This window comes from Chlorocebus sabaeus, chromosome 10 (genome assembly GCF_047675955.1).
Source record: "Chlorocebus sabaeus isolate Y175 chromosome 10, mChlSab1.0.hap1, whole genome shotgun sequence".
Lineage (NCBI taxonomy): Eukaryota > Metazoa > Chordata > Mammalia > Primates > Cercopithecidae > Chlorocebus > Chlorocebus sabaeus.
The window spans coordinates 59,089,542-59,110,355 of record NC_132913.1 but is presented as its reverse complement, the minus strand read 5'-3'; the positions used below and the strand labels follow the sequence as shown (position 1 = coordinate 59,110,355).

Sequence of the window (20,814 nt, the reverse complement as noted above, 5' to 3'; positions counted from 1 at the left end):
TCCCAAAGGAGTGATTTCAGCTCCTTGGGAGACTGAAATGGGAGGATCTCTTGAGCCCAGAGTTTGAGGCCAGCTTGCACAACATAGTGATACCCAGTCTCTAAAAATTAAAAAAAATTTTTTTAAAGTTGTACCCTGTTTCTGTTCTGGGTTCCCTGGCTAGCTGGTTGGCTCTCTTGATGGTGCTCACCTATTTCCTAAGGACTTTGACCATTTCACCTTCTGTCCCTGCCTTCCTAGTTTTAAGGATCCACTTTGAGACAAATTTTCTTAAGTAGAATGAGAGAAATAATAAAAGAAAGTTTCCTTTCGTATTTTTAAGAAGAAAAATATTGAAATCTTGTTAAATGCCATTTAACAAGATTTCTAGGGACTGCTTATTTCAAGCCATATTCAAGACTACAGAATTTCTGCATAAGGAAATAATTAACTTGGAGTTTATTTTTATAGGATTTTGGATCTGGGGTGAAGGTCAGTTTTCATGTTTGTATCCACTTAATAAAATGAATTGTGCTTATGTATTTATAGGCACATGTTTAGGTAAAAGGAAATTTTAGATCAATTCTAAATAGAGTTAAATCCTTTTCCACCAAATGGCCTTCTGTTTTCTAGTTTGGAGCTATTTATAGTTTTCTCTTGTGCACATGAGAGAAAGTTGGAAGACAATATTAGATGCAAGGTGTAAGGAAGGGGAGAAAACCTGTTATGCCATCAGCATCTCTTCTAGACTATGATGATAATGTTATCTCTGTACTTCCTATATATTCTCATTTATGCTTTTTTTAGATATGATTTTATACACATCAAATTATATACTTAAACTGTGTACATCTTTGCAAGTATTTATATAAGTAGTAATATTGAACATTTACTTGAGTGCTTATATGAGGTTTTTTGTTGTTAAAGATACCTCTGCTCTGGGGAGAAGCCTTAGATTGAGGCCTTGAAAATCCGTTTCAGAATCTGAAAGCTCAGGAAAGGGTTCTGGAGTTTTTTTAAGAGTGAATAAAATATTAGTTAGTTGTTTCCTCTTTTGATGTTTCTTTAATAAAACTTCTAATGCATGCTGTGGATAGTTACTTAATGGCTTGTATATCTGTTACTGCCAGGTGGCATGAGCCTTGTAGAGGCCATTGCATGACTGGTGTGTGCTAGCTACAGTGTAAGTTTGCCTTGGTCTCACCATTATCCACAGGTGTACTGGAGATCCCGTTCAGTACTATTAGATTCAGGTAACCTAGATAAGCAGTTATACTACATTGTGTTGTCAGTAGCTGCCGTGCATTTAAAATCCAAGTTAAAAAAAAGGCCAGGCGTGGTGGCTCATGTCTGTAATCCCAGCAGTTTGGGAGGCCAAGGTGGGCAGACTGCTTGAGCCCAAGAGTTCCAGACCAGCACGGGTGACATGGTGAAACCCCGTCTCTACTAAAAACACAAAAATTAGCCGGGCGTGGTGGCGCATGCCTATAGTCCCAGCTATGCGGGAGGCTGAGGCAGGAGGATAGCTTGAGCCTGGGAGGTAGAGGTTGCAATGAGTTGAGATTGTGCCATTACACTCTAGCCTGGGGGACCAGAGTGAAACCCTGTCTCAAATTTTAAAAAAAGGCCTATTGCCTTACTAAAGATTTAATCTTTTTTTTTTTTTTTTTTTTTTTTTAAAGGGGCCAGGTGCGGTGGCTCACGCCTGTAATCCCAGCACTTTGGTAGGCCAAGGTGGGCGGATCACAAGGTCAGGAGTTTGAGACCAGCCTGGCCAACATGGTGAAACCCCGTCTCTACCAAAAATACAAAAATTAGCGAGGCGTGGTGGTGGGCACCTGTAATCCCAGCTACTTGGGAGGCTGAGGCAGGAAAGTAGCTTGAAACTGGAAGCTGGAGGTTGCAGTAAGCTGAGATTGCGCCACTGCACTCCAGCCTGGGTGAAAGAGTGCAACTCTGTCTCCAAAACAAAAACAAAAACAAACAAACAAACAAAAAACCCACAACAAACTATTGTCTATTTACTAATAAAATGAGTATGAAACATGTTATATGTTCTGAGTTCTCTATTAAAATCAACATTGTGTTCCAAATTTAGTGTTTGCCTAGGGATGGACACTCTTCAAAGTAAACTTTTCCACGGACACATCCTCACCCTCTGACTGAAGAAACCTCAGAAAGCAGAGATTCCTTTAAATGTAGTACTATGTTTGACCGTTAATACATATAGCAAATAAAAATGTGTTCCATTTCTGCCTCTGAAATAGGCTGTTTTTCCCTGAAGGAGAGAATAAATTGGGGTGGGCTAGGCACAACCTCTGTTATTATTTTAAAGAGCCAGGAGATGGAAGTGTAGTTATGAAAAATGTACCCTTTCTCACTGGAAACAAAGCTATAGACATGGAATAATATGAAATTCTGTGGTGGCCGGGGCAGTGGCTCACGCCTGTAATCCCAGCACTCTGGGAGGCCGAGGTGGGAGGATCACCTGAGGTCAGGAGTTCAAGACCAACCTGACCGGACTGGGTGCAGTGGCTCATGCCTGTAATCCCAGCACTTTGGGAGGCTGAGGCAAGCGGATCACAAGATCAAGAGTTTGAGACCAGCCTGGCCAATATGGTGAAACCCCGTCTCTACTAAAAATACAAAAAAATTAGCCAGGCATGGTGGTGTATGCCTGTAATCCTAGCTACTTGGGAGGCTGAGGCAGGAGAATTGTTTGAACCCAGGAGGCAGAGGTTGCAGTGAGCCGAGATCAGGCCACTGCATTGCAGTCTGGGTGACATAGCGAGACTCCGTCTCAAAAAAAACAAAAAACAAAAAACTCAGCATGGCCAACATGGTGAAACCCTGTCTCTAGCAAAAATACAAAAATTAGCTGAGCATGGTGGCATGCGCCTGTAATCTCGGCTACTTGGGAGGCTGAGGCAGGAGAATTGCTTGAATCTGGGAGGCAGAGGCTGTAGTGAGCCAAGATCATGCCACTGCATTCCAGCCTGGGTGACACAGTGAGACTCTGTCTAAAAAAAATAAAGGAATTCTATGGTGGCCAGGCATGGTGGCTCATGCCTGTAATCCCAGTACTTTGTGAGGCTGAGGCAGGAGGATCACTTGAGGCCAGGAGTTCAAGACCAGCCTGGGCAACATGGTGAAACCCTGTCTTTACTAAAAATACAAAAAAATTAGCCAGTTATGGTTGTGTGCCCCTATGACCCCAGCTACTTGGGAGGCTGAGGTGGGATAATCTCTTGAACCCGGAGGCGGAGGTTGCAGTGAGCCAAGATCACACCACTGGGCCGGGCGTGGTGGCTCACACCTGTAATCCCAGCACTTTGGGAGGCCGAGGTGGGCAGATCATGAGGTCAGGAGATCGAGACCATCCTGGCTAATAGGGTGAAACCCCGTCTCTACTAAAAATACAAAAAAATTAGCCAGGCGTGGTGGCAGACGCCTGTAGTCCCAGCTACTCGGGAGGCTGAGGCAGGAGAATGGCATGAACCTGGGAGGCTGAGATTGTGCCACTGCACTCCAGCCTGGGCGACAGAGCAAAACTCTGTCTCAAAAAAAAAAAAAAAAAAAAAAAAGATGACACCACTGACTTCAGCCTGCATGACAAAGAAAGACTTTCTTAAAAAGAAATGAAAATTCTATGATAATAAATATGTACTGTAATTTGGTAAGAAGTAGAGCTTCACCTGAGTATTCAGATTAAATCAGGAAGAATTTTTGATATTTTTTTTCTTTGTGTTGTTTTCGGATATTGCAGAGAAGTCTTTTTGGTTTTTGCTTTTTTTTTTTTTTTAGTACTAAAGGCTATTAGAGTAGCTTAAGAGTTCAAGGTTAAAAAAAGATGGATTGTTATTAGTTTTTATGCTATTTGATGATAGACTGTTGAAGCATCTAGCTTCAATAATAATAGTATGTATGTATGTATGTATTTATTTTGAGACAGGGTCTTGCTGTGTCACCCAGGGTGGAGTGCAGTGGTGTGATCTCGGCTCACTGCAACCTCCACCTCTCGGGTTCTAGTGATCCTCCTGCCTCAGCTTCCCGTGTAGCTGGACTACAGGCATGTGCCACCACGCCCGACTAATTTTTTGATTTTTAGTAGAGACAGGGTTTCACCACATTGGCCAAGCTGATCTCAAACTTCTAACCTCAGGTGATCCCCCTGCCTTGGCCTCCCAAAGTGCTGGGATTACAGGCGTGAGCCACCACGCCCAACCGATAGATAGTCTTTAAATATGAACTCATTTTTCCTGAGAAATGGACCTTTACATATATTTGACAGCAGGACTACTCTATTGACTATGCAGTAGTCCCTTGTAGAGGTAGGTAAAGGGCTAATAGAAATACTTTCTCTCAGAGAAACAGGAGGTCATTCAGAAAACTAATGACCATCTGAGAGTAGAACCCAGAAGTCTGGGACTGAGTCTGCATGCCATGTTGGTTGGGACTTCCTCTACAAGTTCCTGTTGTTGGTCTTTTTGTTGTTGTTGTTTGTTTTCCTTTTTGACTCCCAGTTGTGCCTCCTCTTTCCTCCCAATTTTTCCTTCACTGAAAACTCACTTCTACAAGCCTCACCATTGTTTTTGTTCAATTATATACAAGGATATTCACCATTCATGGTGGGAGTCCTAAAAACCTCTCTGACTTCACTTTAAGAACTGTGCAGGTGAAACTCAGCTACTGAGGAACTATTCCCCCTGACAATAAGAATGTTTGGTCTCAAGCCTGTAAGTTGGTTGTAGTGGCTCCTGCTGGGCTGGAATCCTTGGAATAAGGATGTCATTGGGCTGATGGTAGGTGGGCTGTGTCACAGGGCTGATGGCTTGTATACCTACAGGAGGAGTTCTCTGGCCACACCGTTGGTACAGCAGCTCCTTCCAGGCTCATTCATGGAACAGGCATGGTGGCAGTCTTGGAGAAGAGTGCCAGCCCCGGTCAGAGGTAATTTTGTACTGCAGAAAGGTGAACAAGACCAGTAGGAAGTGCCCATAAGAACCATGGGAGGGATGAGGGTGGATGAGATGGGGAGACACAGTATGGGCTGCTGGGGAAATTAAAACCTCTGTTAAGACATATTTACATAATATATATGATTTAATGTGTATTTCATCTAGTCCAATCATCATAAGTGACTGATACAGCTAAACTGACTAATGTTACACATCTGTGAACATTTTTACTTAATCACAGTTGTCACCGTTACCTGCTCTCCTGACAAATCATTGTGCTCCTCTCCTTTGAGCAAAGAGAACATAATGACAGGCTACTTTTGTATCTGGCCCCAGTTCCCTTTTCAATGGAAGTATAAACCATTCCTTTCATAAGCCCATGCTCTGCAGGAAGTGAAAAAGTTGTCTATTGTTCTCTATATGTCAGAAAACTAATGGATTCCTGGTTCTCTTAGCTATGCCAACCTAGTATAAAATACTATATCGTGATTTTGCTGCCAATAAGTTGTGACTGTCATTTCCCTTTCTTCCAGGCCAGAACTATGCTACAGAAATAGCATTCTTAAACATGGCAAAAAAGATCCTTGTTTGCCACTGGAAAGATGGGATTCTCTCTGGGGGTGGGTGGAACTTGCTATGCAGTTTCAGTTAGATGTATTTGATGTATTTGAGACTATTGGTGTTCCCTTTCATGTCATGCAGGACCTGATAAAGCTGGTAACATAAAAACACCAGTTGTTTGAGTTATTACCTCATACAAGTATAAGCTCTCCAGTTCTGGAGCTTTTATATAATTTTATTTATCACATTCTGATAAAAGTAAAGTGGCAATTTATTAATTGGACTTGAAAACAATAGTTTTAGTAATTATGTCTGTGTATCTGAATCAGCCTCAGACACTTGGAAGTAGAAACAATAATAACAGAAGAGAAGTAGAACACATCTCCAGAAGTGCCAAAGTAGGTTTGTAATCTTATTAGTTCTAGTAATTATAGTAGTCCATGATGTGGCTTAAAAAAACCCTAAAAGTATCAGGGTAAATAAACCACAGCATGTAATAGTGATCATAACAAAACCATATACAAAGCTGTCAAGTGACCACTTTGGGAGAAGTAGAAAATGTCCAAATGCTCATGGAAAATGACACTTCTGTATTTGGGGAGATCACTATGACTAATTTAGGCCATCATTTTGATTGTTTCAGAGACATTCTAAGATCTTATTCAGAGATGGCTAAGAAGTTTATGAAATAGGATATCTAAAGTTTTTATTACAGAGATATTTTCCAGATGTAAATTATACATTATAAATTTAGTTCATAAATATCCTTTTTGTGATAATAGAAACAATTTTTTTTTGTTTGTTTTTGTTATGTGACAGAGTCTTGCTCTGTCACCCAGGCTGGAGTGCAGTGGCATAATCTCGGCTGACTGCAATCTCCACCTCCTGGGTTCAAGCAATTCTTCTGCCTCAGCCTCCTGAGTAGATGGGACTACAGGTGTGCGCCACCATGCCTGGCTGATTTTTGTATTTTTAGTAGAGGCAGAGTTTCACCATGGGGGCCAGGTTGGTCTCCAACTCCTGACCTCGTGATCTGCCTGCCTTGGCCTCCCAAAGTGCTGGCATTACAGGTGTGAGCCACTGTGCCCAGCCAAAAAATTTTTTATAGTTAAATTTTCTTAGCTTGGATGCTTTTGCATTTTGGACTTTATTTTATATAGTTTCGCATTTGAAGTTCTGATATTTTCTTGTTATATAAAAGGGATTCAATTTCATTCTACCATACATAAAAATTATCTAGGTAGTAATATATACATTTATTGTCAAATAATTATATTTTAACTTTTGAAATCACCTTTAAAAGGTTACCATGAAATAACTATTCCCTTTAATAATTATAATGTTACTTAATTAAATAAATGTAGTAATTTGTTCTAATTTGCTTTCCATTTTTAATTTTTTGTAACTTGAAGATGAAACACTTCTTTTTGTTAGACCTTAAAAGTAATAAATTAATTAATTTGGGACTAGAAACAGCTAATTAAGTTAGATCCTAAAAATCTTTAATTATCTGCTACAATATTTGTAGCCCTGAATATTTTCTGCTATATTTATTTATTTATTTATTTTGAGACGGAGTCTCGCTCTGTCGCCCAGGCTGGAGTGCAGTGGCCAGATCTCAGCTCACTGCAAGCTCCACCTCCCAGGTTTACGCCATTCTCCTGCCTCAGCTTCCCGAGTAGCTGGGACTACAGGCGTCCGCCACCTCGCCCGGCTAGTTTTTTGTATTTTTTTTTTTAGTAGAGACGGGGTTTCACCGTGTTAGCCAGAATGATCTCGATCTCCTGACCTCGTGATCCGCCCGTCTCGGCCTCCCAAAGTGCTGGGATTACAGGCTTGAGCCACCGCGCCCGGCCTTTTCTGCTATCTTTATTATTTTAATTGTTTTATAAACTTTAACATCTTTTTTTTTTTTTTTTTTTTTTGAGACGGAGTCTCGCTCTGTCGCCCAGGCTGGAGTGCAGTGGCCGGATCTCAGCTCACTGCAAGCTCCGCCTCCCGGGTTCACGCCATTCTCCTGCCTCAGCCTCCCAAGTAGCTGGGACTACAGGCGCCCGCCACCTCGCCCGGCTAGTTTTTTGTATTTTTTAGTAGAGACGGGGTTTCACCGTGTTAGCCAGAATGGTCTCGATCTCCTGACCTCGTGATCCGCCCATCTCGGCCTCCCAAAGTGCTGGGATTACAGGGTTGAGCCACCGCGCCCGGCCAACTTTAACATCTTTTACAACTTGGAAGTTTCACATAGATTTAAGGATCATCTTTTGTGTTGGTTCAAAACCGGGATCCCACAAATTGCTATTGGGTTAATTCTTCGCTTTTTAAATTTGTATTTATGTAAGGTGAAAATGCTTGACCTATTTGAAAACTCTGAAGTATTTGTCCCTGTTTAGAGAGGAAATGAATCCTGCATTCCATTTGAAAGAAAAGATGAGAATCCCATCTCCCCAGTGACATCCAATGCCTTCTTCCAACTTTGCTGATTGCTGCAATCTATTCAGAGCTATTATATTGACTCTAGACTGGTAGAACGTTCAGTTCAGAATTCTTACATTCCCCTATCCCAATAGTAATGCTTTTATTAAGAAAAAATGTATATATATAAAACTAAAGGGAATCCATTAAACCATTTACAATATGAGATCAGTATCTTCTTTAAAGAATTTGCAGAAATTAGAGAAAATAGTATGGTTGGAGATTATAAAATCTTAAACGTGTATTTACTGATTCTGTAGTATAACTGATAGCTATTGATGGCAAAACCCTTTCACTAATAAAATTGGCTGAAATTTGAAAATAATTTTGTTCTTAAGACATCAGTAAAACAGGCTTCCTGCTTTCTTAACTTCATTCATGATTTTTTTTTTTTTTTTTTGGCATGAGCTTCTAAATTAGTTTATCCAGTCTATGCTTGTTAAAGTACCAGTCATTTGTGAATTGACTTTTATTGTAAGTATAGATCTCTGTAAGAATGAAAATGATGTTGTTAGTGCATGAAGACAAGCTGTCAGAGGGTTTTGGGTGTATGTTACACAGTGCGACTAGTTCCTATCTAAAAATTAGTGTACTGTATTTAACTCTTTATTTAAAAGTGCATCACTAATTTAACTTATCTTAAAATATTTTAATAGTTCAGACTAATAATCATGGATTTTATGGGGATTTTGAAGCTTTGTGTCAAGACCATATTTTTAACAATATCAGAAGCTTTTAATAAGGTGCTTGCTGCTGAGCTAATGATACGCTTTTGGTAGTTTTTCTTATACCTATCTTCAATAGACATTCAGGCTAGTGTGAATGTAATAATCAAGCCTCAATCAAACCATACTTAGTATGACAAATATTGCATTATACTGTAATTTAGGTATTCATGCTTCTGATAAAGGGTTTAATTCGACTCCTTGAGGAACTGGGAAAACACTATTGATTTTGTACAGGATGTAAAGTAGCAGCCATTTATAATGTGAGATAGAAATCACTTTCTAATTAAAATTAAGTAAAGAGAAATTAAGAATCTCATGGCCTTATATGCAATGGTACATAATCGTAAGTGTAAAATTATATTTTTTTGTATCAATTGTGTTCCTGTGCATGGTTTCTGGGCACAAAAAAACTTGCAGTTATTTTAATAGAAGCAGATAATACTGACTTTTAAAACTTCTCTTAATTTTTTTCTGTAGGAACATTGCAGTGGGTTAAACTACTTACTCCAGATGTAATTGATTTATTTTTGTTTTCCCTTTTAAGAAAATGTCAAAGAAATTTTTGGACAGACTATTATTCATCATCATATCCCTTTTAACTGGGACTGTGAATTTATCCGACTGCATTTTGGGCATAACCGGAAGAAGCATCTTAACTACACAGAATTCACGCAGTTTCTCCAGGTAAGCTTAGTTTTCATAACAGGTATCAATATATACTCTTCTTCTTCTGTGTCCTTCCCTTTTATATTTATTAAGTTTATTACAAAAATAGAAGTTATCCATGGTATTTCACCCCTAGTTTTTAAATTTTCCCCTTGCCAGAGGCAACTTCTTTAAACTCTTAGTAACTATTTCTTTCAGTGTTTACTTCCATTTATTTAAATAGTAGAGCACTTCTACTTTTTAATTATCTACTTTTAAGTATTTTTAAATTGTATCCTAACTATAGAAGATTAGAAGCTAGTTCTTTCATTACCGGGTGCAGTGGCTCACGCCTGTAATCCCAGCACTTTGGGAGGCCGAGGTGGGTGAATCAGAAGGTCAGGAGATCGAGACCATCCTGGCTAACACGGTGAAACTCCGTCTCTACTAAAAATACAGAAAATTAGCTGGATGTGCTGGCGGGCACCTGTAGTTCCAGCTACTCGGGAGGCTGAGGCAGGAGAATGGCATGAACCTGGGAGGTGGAGCTGGCAGTGAGCTGAGATCGCACCACTGCATTCCAGCCTTGGTGACAGAGCGAGACTCTGTCTCAAGAAAAAAAAAAAAAAAAAAAAAAAAGAAGCTAGTTCTTTCACCTCTCTCCTCTTCCTGTCTATCACAGACTTGGACTTCTGTCCCCTTTCCCCCTAATATAATTATGTCATGATTCTGCTTAGATCAGTAATCCTATGAGTTATTAGAATTTTGTAAATACTATTGGTGGCTGAAGTTATTACTATTATATATTTTTTTGAGACAGTCTGGCTCTGTCGCCCAGGCTGGAGTGCAGTGGTGTGATCCTGGTCACTGTAACCTCCAACTCTTGATTCAAGCAATTCTCATGTCTCAGCCACTCGAGTAGCTGGGATTACAGGAGTGTGCCACCACACCTGGCTAATTTTTATATTTTTAGTAGAGATGGGGTTTTGCCATGTTGGCCAGGCTGGTCTTGAACTCCTGGCCTCAAGTGATCTGCCCACCTTGACCTCCCAAAGTGCTGGGATTACAAGTGTGAACCACTGCACCTGGCTTAATGTTATTGTTCTTGGAGTTTCTAGTTTTCATTTGTTTAGTTTTCTATGTACTAATACTAAGTCATTCTCAAACCTTGGCCCTATTATTAAGATCTCTTTTTAATGCATTTAAAACACATTAGGTATTCTATTAATTTCATCTTCTTGGAGCTCTCCAGGAGCTTTCTTTCTTTTTAAAAAAAAAGTGAGGTAAAATTTGCATAAAATTAATCAATTAAAAGTGTACAATTTAGGCCAGGTGTGGTAGCTCACGCCCCTGTAATCCCAGCACTTTGGGAGACTGAGGCGGGCAGATGACTTGAGATCAGGACTTTAAGACCAGCCTGGCCAACATGGCAAAACGTTGTCTCCACTAAAAATACAAAAATTAGCCAGGCGAGGTGGCGAGTGCCGTAATCCCAGCTACTGGAGAGGCTGAGGCAGGAGAATTGCTTGAACCCAGGAGGTGGAGGTTGCAGTGAGCTGAGATTGCACCACTGTACTCCAGCCTGGGTGACAGAGGGAGACTCCATCTACAAAATATTAAAAATAAAATAAAAGTGCACAATTTAATGCATTTAGTACATTCGCAGTGTCTTGTATCTAATTCTAAAACATTTTTATCATCCCAAAAAGAAACCTTGTCCATTAAGCAGTCACTTTCTATTTCTGCTTTCCCCCAAGCTCTGGCAACTTCCAGCCTACTTTCTGTCTCTATGGATTTACCTATTGTGGATATTTAATATAAATGGAATTGTACAATATGAACTTTTTTTTTTTTTTTTTGGAGAGGCAGAGTTTCGCTCTTGTTGTCCAGGCTGCTGTGCAATGGCACGATCTCAGCTTACTGCAACCTCTGCCTGCTGTGTTCAAACAATTCTCCTGCCTCAGCCTCCTGAGTAGCTGGGATTACAGGCGTGCGCCACTATGCCTGGCTAATTTTTTATATTTTTAGTAGAGACAGGGTTTCACCATGTTGGCCAGGCTAGTCTCGAACTCCTGACCTCAGGTGATCCACCCACCTCAGCATCCCAAAGTGCTGGCATTACAGGTGTGAGCCACCATGCCCGGCCAAACAGTATGAACTTTTGCATCGTTTTTTTTTTTCCACTTAGCATAATGTTTTTAAGAATTATCTATGTCATAGCATATATCAGTGCTTTATTCCTTTTTTGGGGCTGAATACTATTTCATTGTATAATATAGTACAAATGTACTGTATTTTGTCTATCTGTTCATCAGCTGATGGACCTTTGGGTTGTTCCCACCTTATGGTTATCGTGAATAGTGCTGCTGTGAACATATGTATACAAATATTTGTTTGAATACTTGTTTTCAGTTCTTTCGGCCATATACATAGGAGTGGAATTTTTGGGTCATATGGTAATTCTGTTTAACTTTTTGAGGAACCACCTGTTTTCCACAGCACTTGCACCATTTTCGTATTGCTTCCTGACCTACTTCAGGGCCAGAAGCCAGACTGTGTAAGCTTGCTGCATGGGAGTAATTCTGTGATCGCCCTTCACTTTTATCTTGGAGAATCCATTTGCCGTTCTGTTACGTTGAACCTCCTGTTTGCTGCATGTTGTCTCTCCTTTTATGGTGGTTTACTTATTTATGGTAGAATACTTCCTGCAGTGGCTTCCTGAGGAAAGTAGAATAAAATATTTTTGAGACTTTTCATATGTAAAAACCTCTTGTTCTGGCTGAGGGCAGTGACTCACACCTGTAATCCTAGCACTTTGGGAGGCCAAGGTGGGCAGATCGTGTGAGCCCAGGAGTTCAAGACCAGCCTGGGCAACATGGCAAAATGCCATCTTTACAAAAAATACAAAAATAAGCCAGGTGTGGTGGCACATGACTATAGTTCTAGCTACTCAGGAGGTGAGGTGGGAGGATCGCTTGAGCCCAGGGAGGTAGAGGCTACAGTGAGCCATGATCCCACCACTGCACTCCAGCCTGGGCGACAGAGTGAGCCCTGTCTCAAAAAACAAACAGTCCGGGTGTTTTGGCTCATGCCTATAATCCCAGCACTTTGGGAGGCCGAGGCGGGCTGATCACTTGAGGTCAGGAGTTCAAGATCAGCCTGGCCAACTTGGTGAAACCCTGTCGCTACTAAAAGTGCAAAAATTAGCCAGGTGCAGTGGCAGGTGCCTGTAATCCCAGCTACTCGGGAGGCTGAGGCAGGAGAATCTCTTGAGCCTGGGAGGCAGAAGTTGCAGTAAGCCAAGGACAGGCCACTGCACTCCAGCCTGGGCGATAAAGCGAGACTCCATCTCAAAACAAACAAACAAACAAACAAACAAACAAACATATCCCTCTCGTTCCACCATTACACTAAGATAGTTTGGCTGGTTATTGAATTCTAGTAAGAGTTTATTTTCCTTGTAATTTTGAAAGCATTGCTCTTTTGTTTTCTAGTTTCGTGTTGCCACAGTGCCATTCTCTTTCTTGATTTAGTCTTGAAACTTTTTCCACCCCGACTCTGGAGTGTTTTAATATTTTTTTCTTTTCCTTGGTGTTTATGAAATTTCATGGTGGTATTCCTTGGTGTGAGTTTATTTTTATTCATTAGTCTGGGCTTTTCATTCATTGGGCTTTTCTAATCTGGAAACTTATGTCCTTCAATTCTTGAAAATTTTATTACTTTTCTTATTGTATTTTCTTAGTTTCTAAGACTATTAAATGTTACATTTATGATCTTTTAGTTTTCTTTTCTCTCCTATTTTCCTTCTGAGCCTTCTATTTTGTATTTCTGCTGTATTTCTAATTTTCAGGAGCTCTTTTTGGTTTTTCTGAATATTCCTTTTAAAAAATAGCATACTGTTCTTGTTTCATGGATGTACTCTTTCACTTCTTCAAAGATATTAAAGACAGATTTCTTTGTTGTTGTTTTTTTAAAGCTTTCTTCTTGCATAGTGTCTGCTTTCTCCACTTTTTTTTTGAGTCAGGGTCTTGCCCTGTCCCCCAGGCTAGAGTGCAGTGACAGGATCAGAGCTCACTGTAGCCTTGACTTTCCCAGGTTCCAGCGATCCTCTCACCTCAGCCTCTTGAATAGCTGGGACTCCAGGCGTGTGCCACCATGCCCACCTAATTTTTTGTATTTTTTGTAGAGATGGGGTTTTGCCAGGTTGCCTAGGCTAGGTCTTTTATTTCGGATTAGGGAATCAGGGAAAAATTATCTGGTCTCCAATCTGGAATATTAGATCTGGCTTTTGATGTTTTGGTTGCTGAGTAATAAGTAGTTGGAGGTCTCAATGTTCAATTTTGCAGAAGGACTTTCAGTTTATTACCTTTTTTCACTGTAGTATTCTCCCTCTCAACTGTGTGTAGTCTATGCTGGTTCAGAGATCCTCTGTTAAACTCCTCAGACAGTAGACCTCTAGTTTTCTGCCAAGGTTGGGAAAGGGTGGAGGCCTTATTTGGAGTAAGGCAGGTAACTAACTGCTTCTTAGACTTCCATCTAAGCCCCTTGTTTTCAGCTCCACCTTCATCATCACTTCCAGAGGTACCAATGCAGCTAATAACTGAATCTTTTGGGGGTCCTATCATGTACATTGGTTTCCTTTTTGGCTTTTTCTGCTTAGTTTTTTTGAGTCTATTAAGTCGGTTGTCATTTGCTTTTCTGCTTTCTGATCTTAAAAATATAGTTGCTATTTTCTTTTCTGTTGTCTTTGTCCTTGCGTTTCTGTTTTATTTTGTTTTGTTCTTTTATTGTTATTTAAGTGAAGAGTGGCGTTTTGGAAGACAGTGGAGTTAAATGTACAAGTTCAGTCTCATCCAAAGTCACATTGTTTCTGAAGTTCTGCTAATTTTCATCTCATAATTAGATGAAATGCATTTTCAAGGGCATGGGATCTTTCCCTTCAGCATAACTGCCTTTCTTTATCTTCCCTTTAATTCTCCTATCCACCCACCCACCTACCTACCTACCTGCCTTTTTAACCCAGGATTTATTTATTTTACCTTTTATAAGCCCACAGTATTGTTTTTCTTCATTAGGACGATCACAGATTTGAAACTGTGGGCTTTAGGTGTGGGTATTTGGAGATGCCAGTGCTTGTTCTAACACTTTCCCTGTTAGTGCTTATCTAACTCACCTTATAAAATTCTCAAACTTGAAAAGTTGAAAATATATGCATTTGAGAGCTGACTTTTTTAAAAAAGGAAATGTCTGCCTGACTAGTGTTTAAGATTCTTCCAAAGATTACTTTCTCTCTCTTTCTCTCACTGTTTTCCTTGCATTTACAGAGGCTATTTTACAATATCTATTATACCCTGATGTTTTAATTATACTGTGTAAACTGAGAGCCGCATGTATGTAACTCCTTTTTTTCTGTGTTTAACTTCTCATTTTTAAGTCATTAATTTTATTTTTTGAAAACTTTTTATTTTGTAAGACTTCAAGTATACTCAAAAGCAGAGAGAATAGCGTAATGAACGTCCTGCACCTATAACCAGCTTCAATAATTACCACTTCTTGGCCAATCTTTTTTATGTATACCCTTCACCCTGCCTCCTGCAGGATCATTTGGAAGCCAGATGCACATACTCTATGATTTTTTCATCTGTGATCCTTCAAATATTTATCTTTAAAAGATAAATAAGAGTCCTTTAACTATTGACCTTTTAGAAAACAGACAATCTATTCTACTAACACTACTCCTTCAGTGAGCGTTCTGCTTTATCCTGAAGGTAAAGGTCCACATCTTCTTTAGTACTGAGTGTTATTCATAAGACTGATTGTACCCATGGCTACCATTTGATATTTCTGGGAGATTAAGACATATAGGGAAGAAAAAGACATAAGAAAGAGATGGAGGCCGGGCGCGGTGGCTCAAGCCTGTAATCCCAGCACTTTGGGAGGCCGAGACGGGCGGATCACGAGGTCAGGAGATCGAGACCATCCTGGCAAACACGGTGAAACCCCGTCTCTACTATAAAATACAAAAAAACTAGCCGGGCGAGGTGGCGGGCGCCTGTAGTCCCAGCTACTCGGGAGGCTGAGGCAGGAGAATGGCGTAAACCCGGGAGGTGGAGCTTGCAGTGAGCTGAGATCCGGCCACTGCACTCCAGCCTGGGCGACAGAGCCAGACTCCATCTCAAAAAAAAAAAAAAAAAAAGAAAGAAGGAGATGGAAAGAAGGTAGAAGGAAAGAAAAAGGTATATAAGACAGGGAGTGAACCTGTGTCTGCTTTTGATGCTCTTTAGGAATGTCTTTGCCATGGGGACCATTTTCAGTCCATCTAATGATGTAGATGTATACACTTTATTTGAAGGGTGAAGTGGTTGGAGCTGAAGTCATGGGAAAATGGAGTGAGTTATCACAAGTCCATAGGAAATATAATTAAATAAAAATGGTGAGACTTCTATAAAAAACATTTTTAAAGTCAGGAAAAGGTAAAGCAACATTAATTTGTAGTCTTTGATAAGTAAATGTGAATGAAAATTATGTAATCTTATCTTTAAATAATATGTATATACTTAGATATGACTATTATTTCCAGAGTTGCAAAGAGTATGATGGTGGCATCCAATAGCAACACCATTATTATATTTGCTAACAAGTTTTTTGGATTTAGTCATGGATCCCTACAACAGAAATGCTCTGATTTTGACTTTTGTATAGTATACAGGGGATTACTGGCACATTTTGTTGTTTTTGTGGATATCACTTATTACAAAGTTTGGTTGCCCAATAGTTTAAAAGTTCAGAGATATTCTGGACTGTCTTACAGTTTATGAGTAACGGTGCCCAGAGCCAGTGATAGCTCAGCACTACTTTTGCAGTTCGTTATTCCTGACTTTCATTTTAGAATGACTGAGTATTGCACTTACCAGTTGGTAGAGTTTCTCACTGAGTTTATTTGAAAAATTTGTTTGAAAAAATGGTCTCTAATTCATTTATAGAATGAGAGAGAGAGAGAGACTTTGATTGCAACATTTAAAATTGAAAAACTGAAAATGAACCTAAACTCTTAATTCATGAAGTACTCTTTGATGACAGGTAAGCCTTCAAGCAGGAGAGATAAATTACTGTATATTTTAAAGGCTGAAATGAAGCACCGAAAACATTATTCTCTGTTTTCGGTAATGAAAACGTGTCAAGTAAAACCTAAGGGTTATTTTTTCCTACCTTTCCTTTATTGATATGCTCTCATTCATTCTTTTTCCTGAGGAGTAATATATAGTACATTTTTAAGAAAGCACATGCTTTTTCAAAGAAATTAAAAGCTTTGTTGTAAATTCAGATCTGTGCATTGTTTGTTTTGTAGTAAGTACATGTGTGGGAAGAATGTCTATCCTTCCTTCCTTTCCAGACCATGTACTTGGAATGTTTTAACCACCTTAATGGCCTGTTTCTAATTTCCTCACAGGAGCTACAGTTGGAACACGCAAGACAAGCCTTTGCACTGAAAGACAAAAGCAAAAGTGGCATGATTTCTGGTCTGGATTTCAGTGACATCATGGTTACCATTAGATCTCACATGCTTACTCCTTTTGTGGAGGAGAACTTAGTTTCAGTAAGTAAAAAGCAAGTTCTTTAACTTTCTATTTCCTCAAACCTTTTGATCCATTGAGTCCTGGATTGCCTCCAGGGACTCATATGACTCTCAACTATTCAGATTTCATGCTTGGTTGGTAGAAAGTAAACAGGTGTGTGTGTGCGTATGTATGTGTGTATGTGTGTGTGTGTGTAAGAGAGGTAGAGGTGACGGTGAGTTATCTTTTCCCAGATCATAGCTTTATTCAGAGCCACCATCTTGCTCTCATGTATTTCCAAATTGTTTATTTCCATTTACAGAGTCCAGTTCAAGGGAAACAAGAGTTTATAGACAAGGGTGAGCAATTACTTTTTCCAGTGGGCAGTAACTCTCCCAGACACTACTGCCTTCATCTTGGCCTCTTTCCACACCACCAGGCTCCCAAGGTCTTGCTACAAAGATGGCTCCTTCCTTTGTTGCCTTCAGGGTGCTATCTGCCGGAGGGATCGTCACTGGCTTCTGCACTGTTCTAATAACCATACCCATGGCAGAAGGTATGGAGGAAGTATGTGGCCATCAGCCTCTGTGGCTCACTACTCCTCTCTCTGCCCCTTCACCTGTGCATTCAGTCTGTATGCACCAGACATAGTTTTTTGTTCTGTCAAACTGCTAATCTCTATAAAGTAATCATCTGGACCAATAGCAAACTCATGTCATCTACTTCCTCACATAGTGTGGTGAAACTTTCCTCACTTACCCGTTTTCTTGTCCATGCATTGTACTTATGTGTAAGTTTTTGATTACTGCTTGTTTTGAATGGAGGGAAGCCAATGAGTGCCTTTGTTGTTTCAGCTGAAGATCATTATCCCTGATTTAGACTGGGGTAGAAAGATCAACTTCTGTTCTTTTTCTTCAGTGAATCTGAACATGGAGCATGTCACTTTCTCCCACATGTTTCACCTCCTTGACACCGTCCCCCACTCCCCTGCCCTCACCTCATACCCCAACCAAAAAAATGAAAGAAGGAAGGAAAGAAAGGGATAAAGGGAGAGAGAAAGAGAGAAAGGAGGGAAGGAGGGAAGAGGGGGGAGGGAGAAGGGAAGAGAACCCTAGAGGGGGAGGGACCCAGTACCTTAGTGGAAAGGGACTCATTTAATCTCTTCCAACTAGGTTAGATAGACCTACTATAATAGCCTCAGTTTACCAAAAGCCAATTCTAATCCTCAGAGGAATATATGAAATAATTTGAGTCCAACTTTTGGGTTGCTGATATCCAAATTCAGGCTAACACAAATATAAACTGTATTTAGGTTAAGACATGTGTGTGAGGGGTGGTGGGGTGGGATATATTTGCTCATCATTACCTACACTATTTGTATCAGACCTTTATGATTAAAGTTGTCACATTGGTATTTACATAAGCTTTTCTTTGCATTTTTAAAGGAGAATGTTTTCAATCATGTGGGTTCCTCTGACTTGTGACTTGGGAATGAAGCTTTTGCAAACTATGCAAAATATTCTCTTTTGAGTTTATGTCCAAGTGGTAGGCAGAGAACAAATTACCTCTTCATCCTGCAAAGGTAATGAAGACTACGTTGCCCCCCATCTCATGCATGAGAGAGCCTCTTTTGCACTATTCCATTGAAGACATAACTCAACAGTGAATAAATTCTCTCCAGGTTTTCTACATTTTTTGGAGTTTTTGATAATTGTACCCTTCATGATCCAAATTTAGAGCTTAGCACAGACTGTTAAGTATTTTAATTATAACAATTAGGAAAAGTTGATGTAATAAAGTTGTCTTAAAATTTAAAGTCATCAGTTGGGTTTTGTGTATGTGTATGAAGGAAGAAAACAAGGTTAAAAAGTGTTCCATAGATTGTACAGTGATGTTTTGTTTATCCAGGACTAGCAAGAGTTTCACAGTTGAGGGTCTTGAAGATCCTGTTTAAATAACTATTGTTTTGATCTGTGATAATTATATTTGTTGTTTTTGACCTTATAGGTAGATGAACCATGAAGTCCAACTTCCAGATGTTGCTTTCTTCCTTCAGACCTAAATTACGTAGGCTTCCCTGAGGGCATGCAATGCACTGTTTCAGTGTGATACTTTCCTTGTATTTATGGACTGGTTGTTAGCATCATTTTAATAATGAAGACTCCTTTGAATCCTCTTTGAGAAAAGTACAGTGTCCATAAACATTTGTCTTTTTGTTTTTGTTTGTTTTTTAAACTTTTTGTGTTGTCATTTTCTAGGCAGCTGGAGGAAGTATCTCACACCAGGTTAGCTTCTCCTACTTCAATGCATTTAACTCCTTACTGAATAACATGGAGCTTGTTCGTAAGATATATAGCACTCTAGCTGGCACAAGGAAAGATGTTGAAGTCACAAAGGGTAAGATTTTAAAATATATATAAATAAGAATCTCAGCATTTTCACTTTTCTTCATTGAGGCATGATGTTGATCTAAGCTTACCACTCTAAAGCCAGATCTAGAAAGTATGTTACCATGTATATGTATGCTTTACTTGGGCTCCAAAAATCCAGGTGGATTTAATGTGATACTGAGGTCAGGAATGGAAAAGTGGCTTTGACAGTTTTGAAAAGAATCTTGGCCCAATCTGTCAAACAGGTCAGTGGCACTGTGGCAGCAGGTTGTTTGTACTAGGAAGGAGTTGCCACAGAAGGATGGGCAAGCCTACTCCTTTTGGTGAGTGGTATTAGGATGTTTTGAATGACTGGAGAACACTTACATTTTTTGCATTATAACTCTGGAGACCAAAGTGAATAAGCAAGATAAGAGGAGATTCTAAAGAGATTGTTTTATTCTTGAAGTTAATTTATCTTTTACTAGCCTTCAGAAATGCATATTCTTGTATAGTTGAACTTAAATATTTAAATTCAATTTTAGGTTTTAAAAATGATACTAAAATGCCTGTAGCTTTCAGGTTGTATTATAGTTGGTGAAGGTAGAACTTTGTTTTATATTAAGAATCATTCAAGACTTTAACATTTTTCTTTCTCTGTTCCAGAGGAATTTGCCCAGAGTGCCATACGCTATGGACAAGTCACACCACTAGAAATTGATATTCTATATCAGCTTGCAGACTTATATAACGCTTCAGGGTAAGTATTTCAATAGTTCTTCATGATATTTATTATAGAGTAGTTGTAAAATGTGAAGCTGTGGTGTCCTTTTAGTTCATTCTAACATGAGTTTATTCCATGTATTTGAATAGTTTATATTCAGAATATAAATTCCAAGAAAGACAAGCAGATGTAACAAAGGAGAAGAAAGAAACACAGGAAGACAGATAGAGGTAGAAGAAGATGGAGGGAGGGAAAAAGAGAGAGAGAACAAGGGAGAGAAGAAAGGAAGGGAAAGAAAGGGGAGGGAAAAGGAGGCAGGAGTGAGGTGAGATAAGGGAGTAAGGGATTGAGGTGCATGAGAGAGGGAAATGGGAGAAGAAAGAAATTTGACAGAGAAGAGAAGGGAAGTGAGAAGAAGAAAGGGAGGGAAAAAGATTGATTTAATCTGGGCTCTCTGAAGGTGTTACTAATTTCAAGAGATTTGTGGAAATTTGCCCAAATTTTTAACTTTATAAAATAGACTAAGATACATGGAAGAATCTTGTAATCTTTTTGGTTCACCATAAATGATCCTTCACTAAACAGTATGTGCCATTTTGCATTGGAGAGTATCATTTTCTTTCTTTTTTTCTCTTTTTTTTTTTTTTTTTTTTTTGAGATGGAGTCTCTCTCTGTCACCCAGGCTGAAGTGCAGTGGCACGATCTCGGCCCACTGCAGCCTCTGCTTCCCGGGTTCAAGCGATTCTCCTGCCTCAGCCTCCTGGGTAGCTGGGATTACAGGTGCATGCCACCACACCCAGCTAATTTTTGTATTTTTAGTAG

At 39.6% G+C, this 20,814-nt stretch overlaps 1 protein-coding gene across 3 annotated transcripts in view; it reads left to right on the top strand.

Moving 5' to 3' along the window:
- SLC25A12 (solute carrier family 25 member 12) overlaps positions 1-20,814 on the top strand; it is a 111,314-nt gene that overhangs the window by 41,281 nt on the left and 49,219 nt on the right. For 2 of the 3 annotated variants that reach the window (XM_007965355.3, XM_073019813.1), the window contains exons 5-8: positions 9,243-9,382; positions 16,794-16,940; positions 19,158-19,296; positions 19,935-20,028. In XM_007965355.3, the coding sequence (XP_007963546.1) occupies positions 9,243-9,382; positions 16,794-16,940; positions 19,158-19,296; positions 19,935-20,028 (520 nt within the window). Of the gene's footprint in view, positions 1-4,825; positions 4,930-9,242; positions 9,383-16,793; positions 16,941-19,157; positions 19,297-19,934; positions 20,029-20,814 lie in introns of all 3 variants that reach the window. The other variant, XM_073019814.1, reaches the window with a different exon arrangement.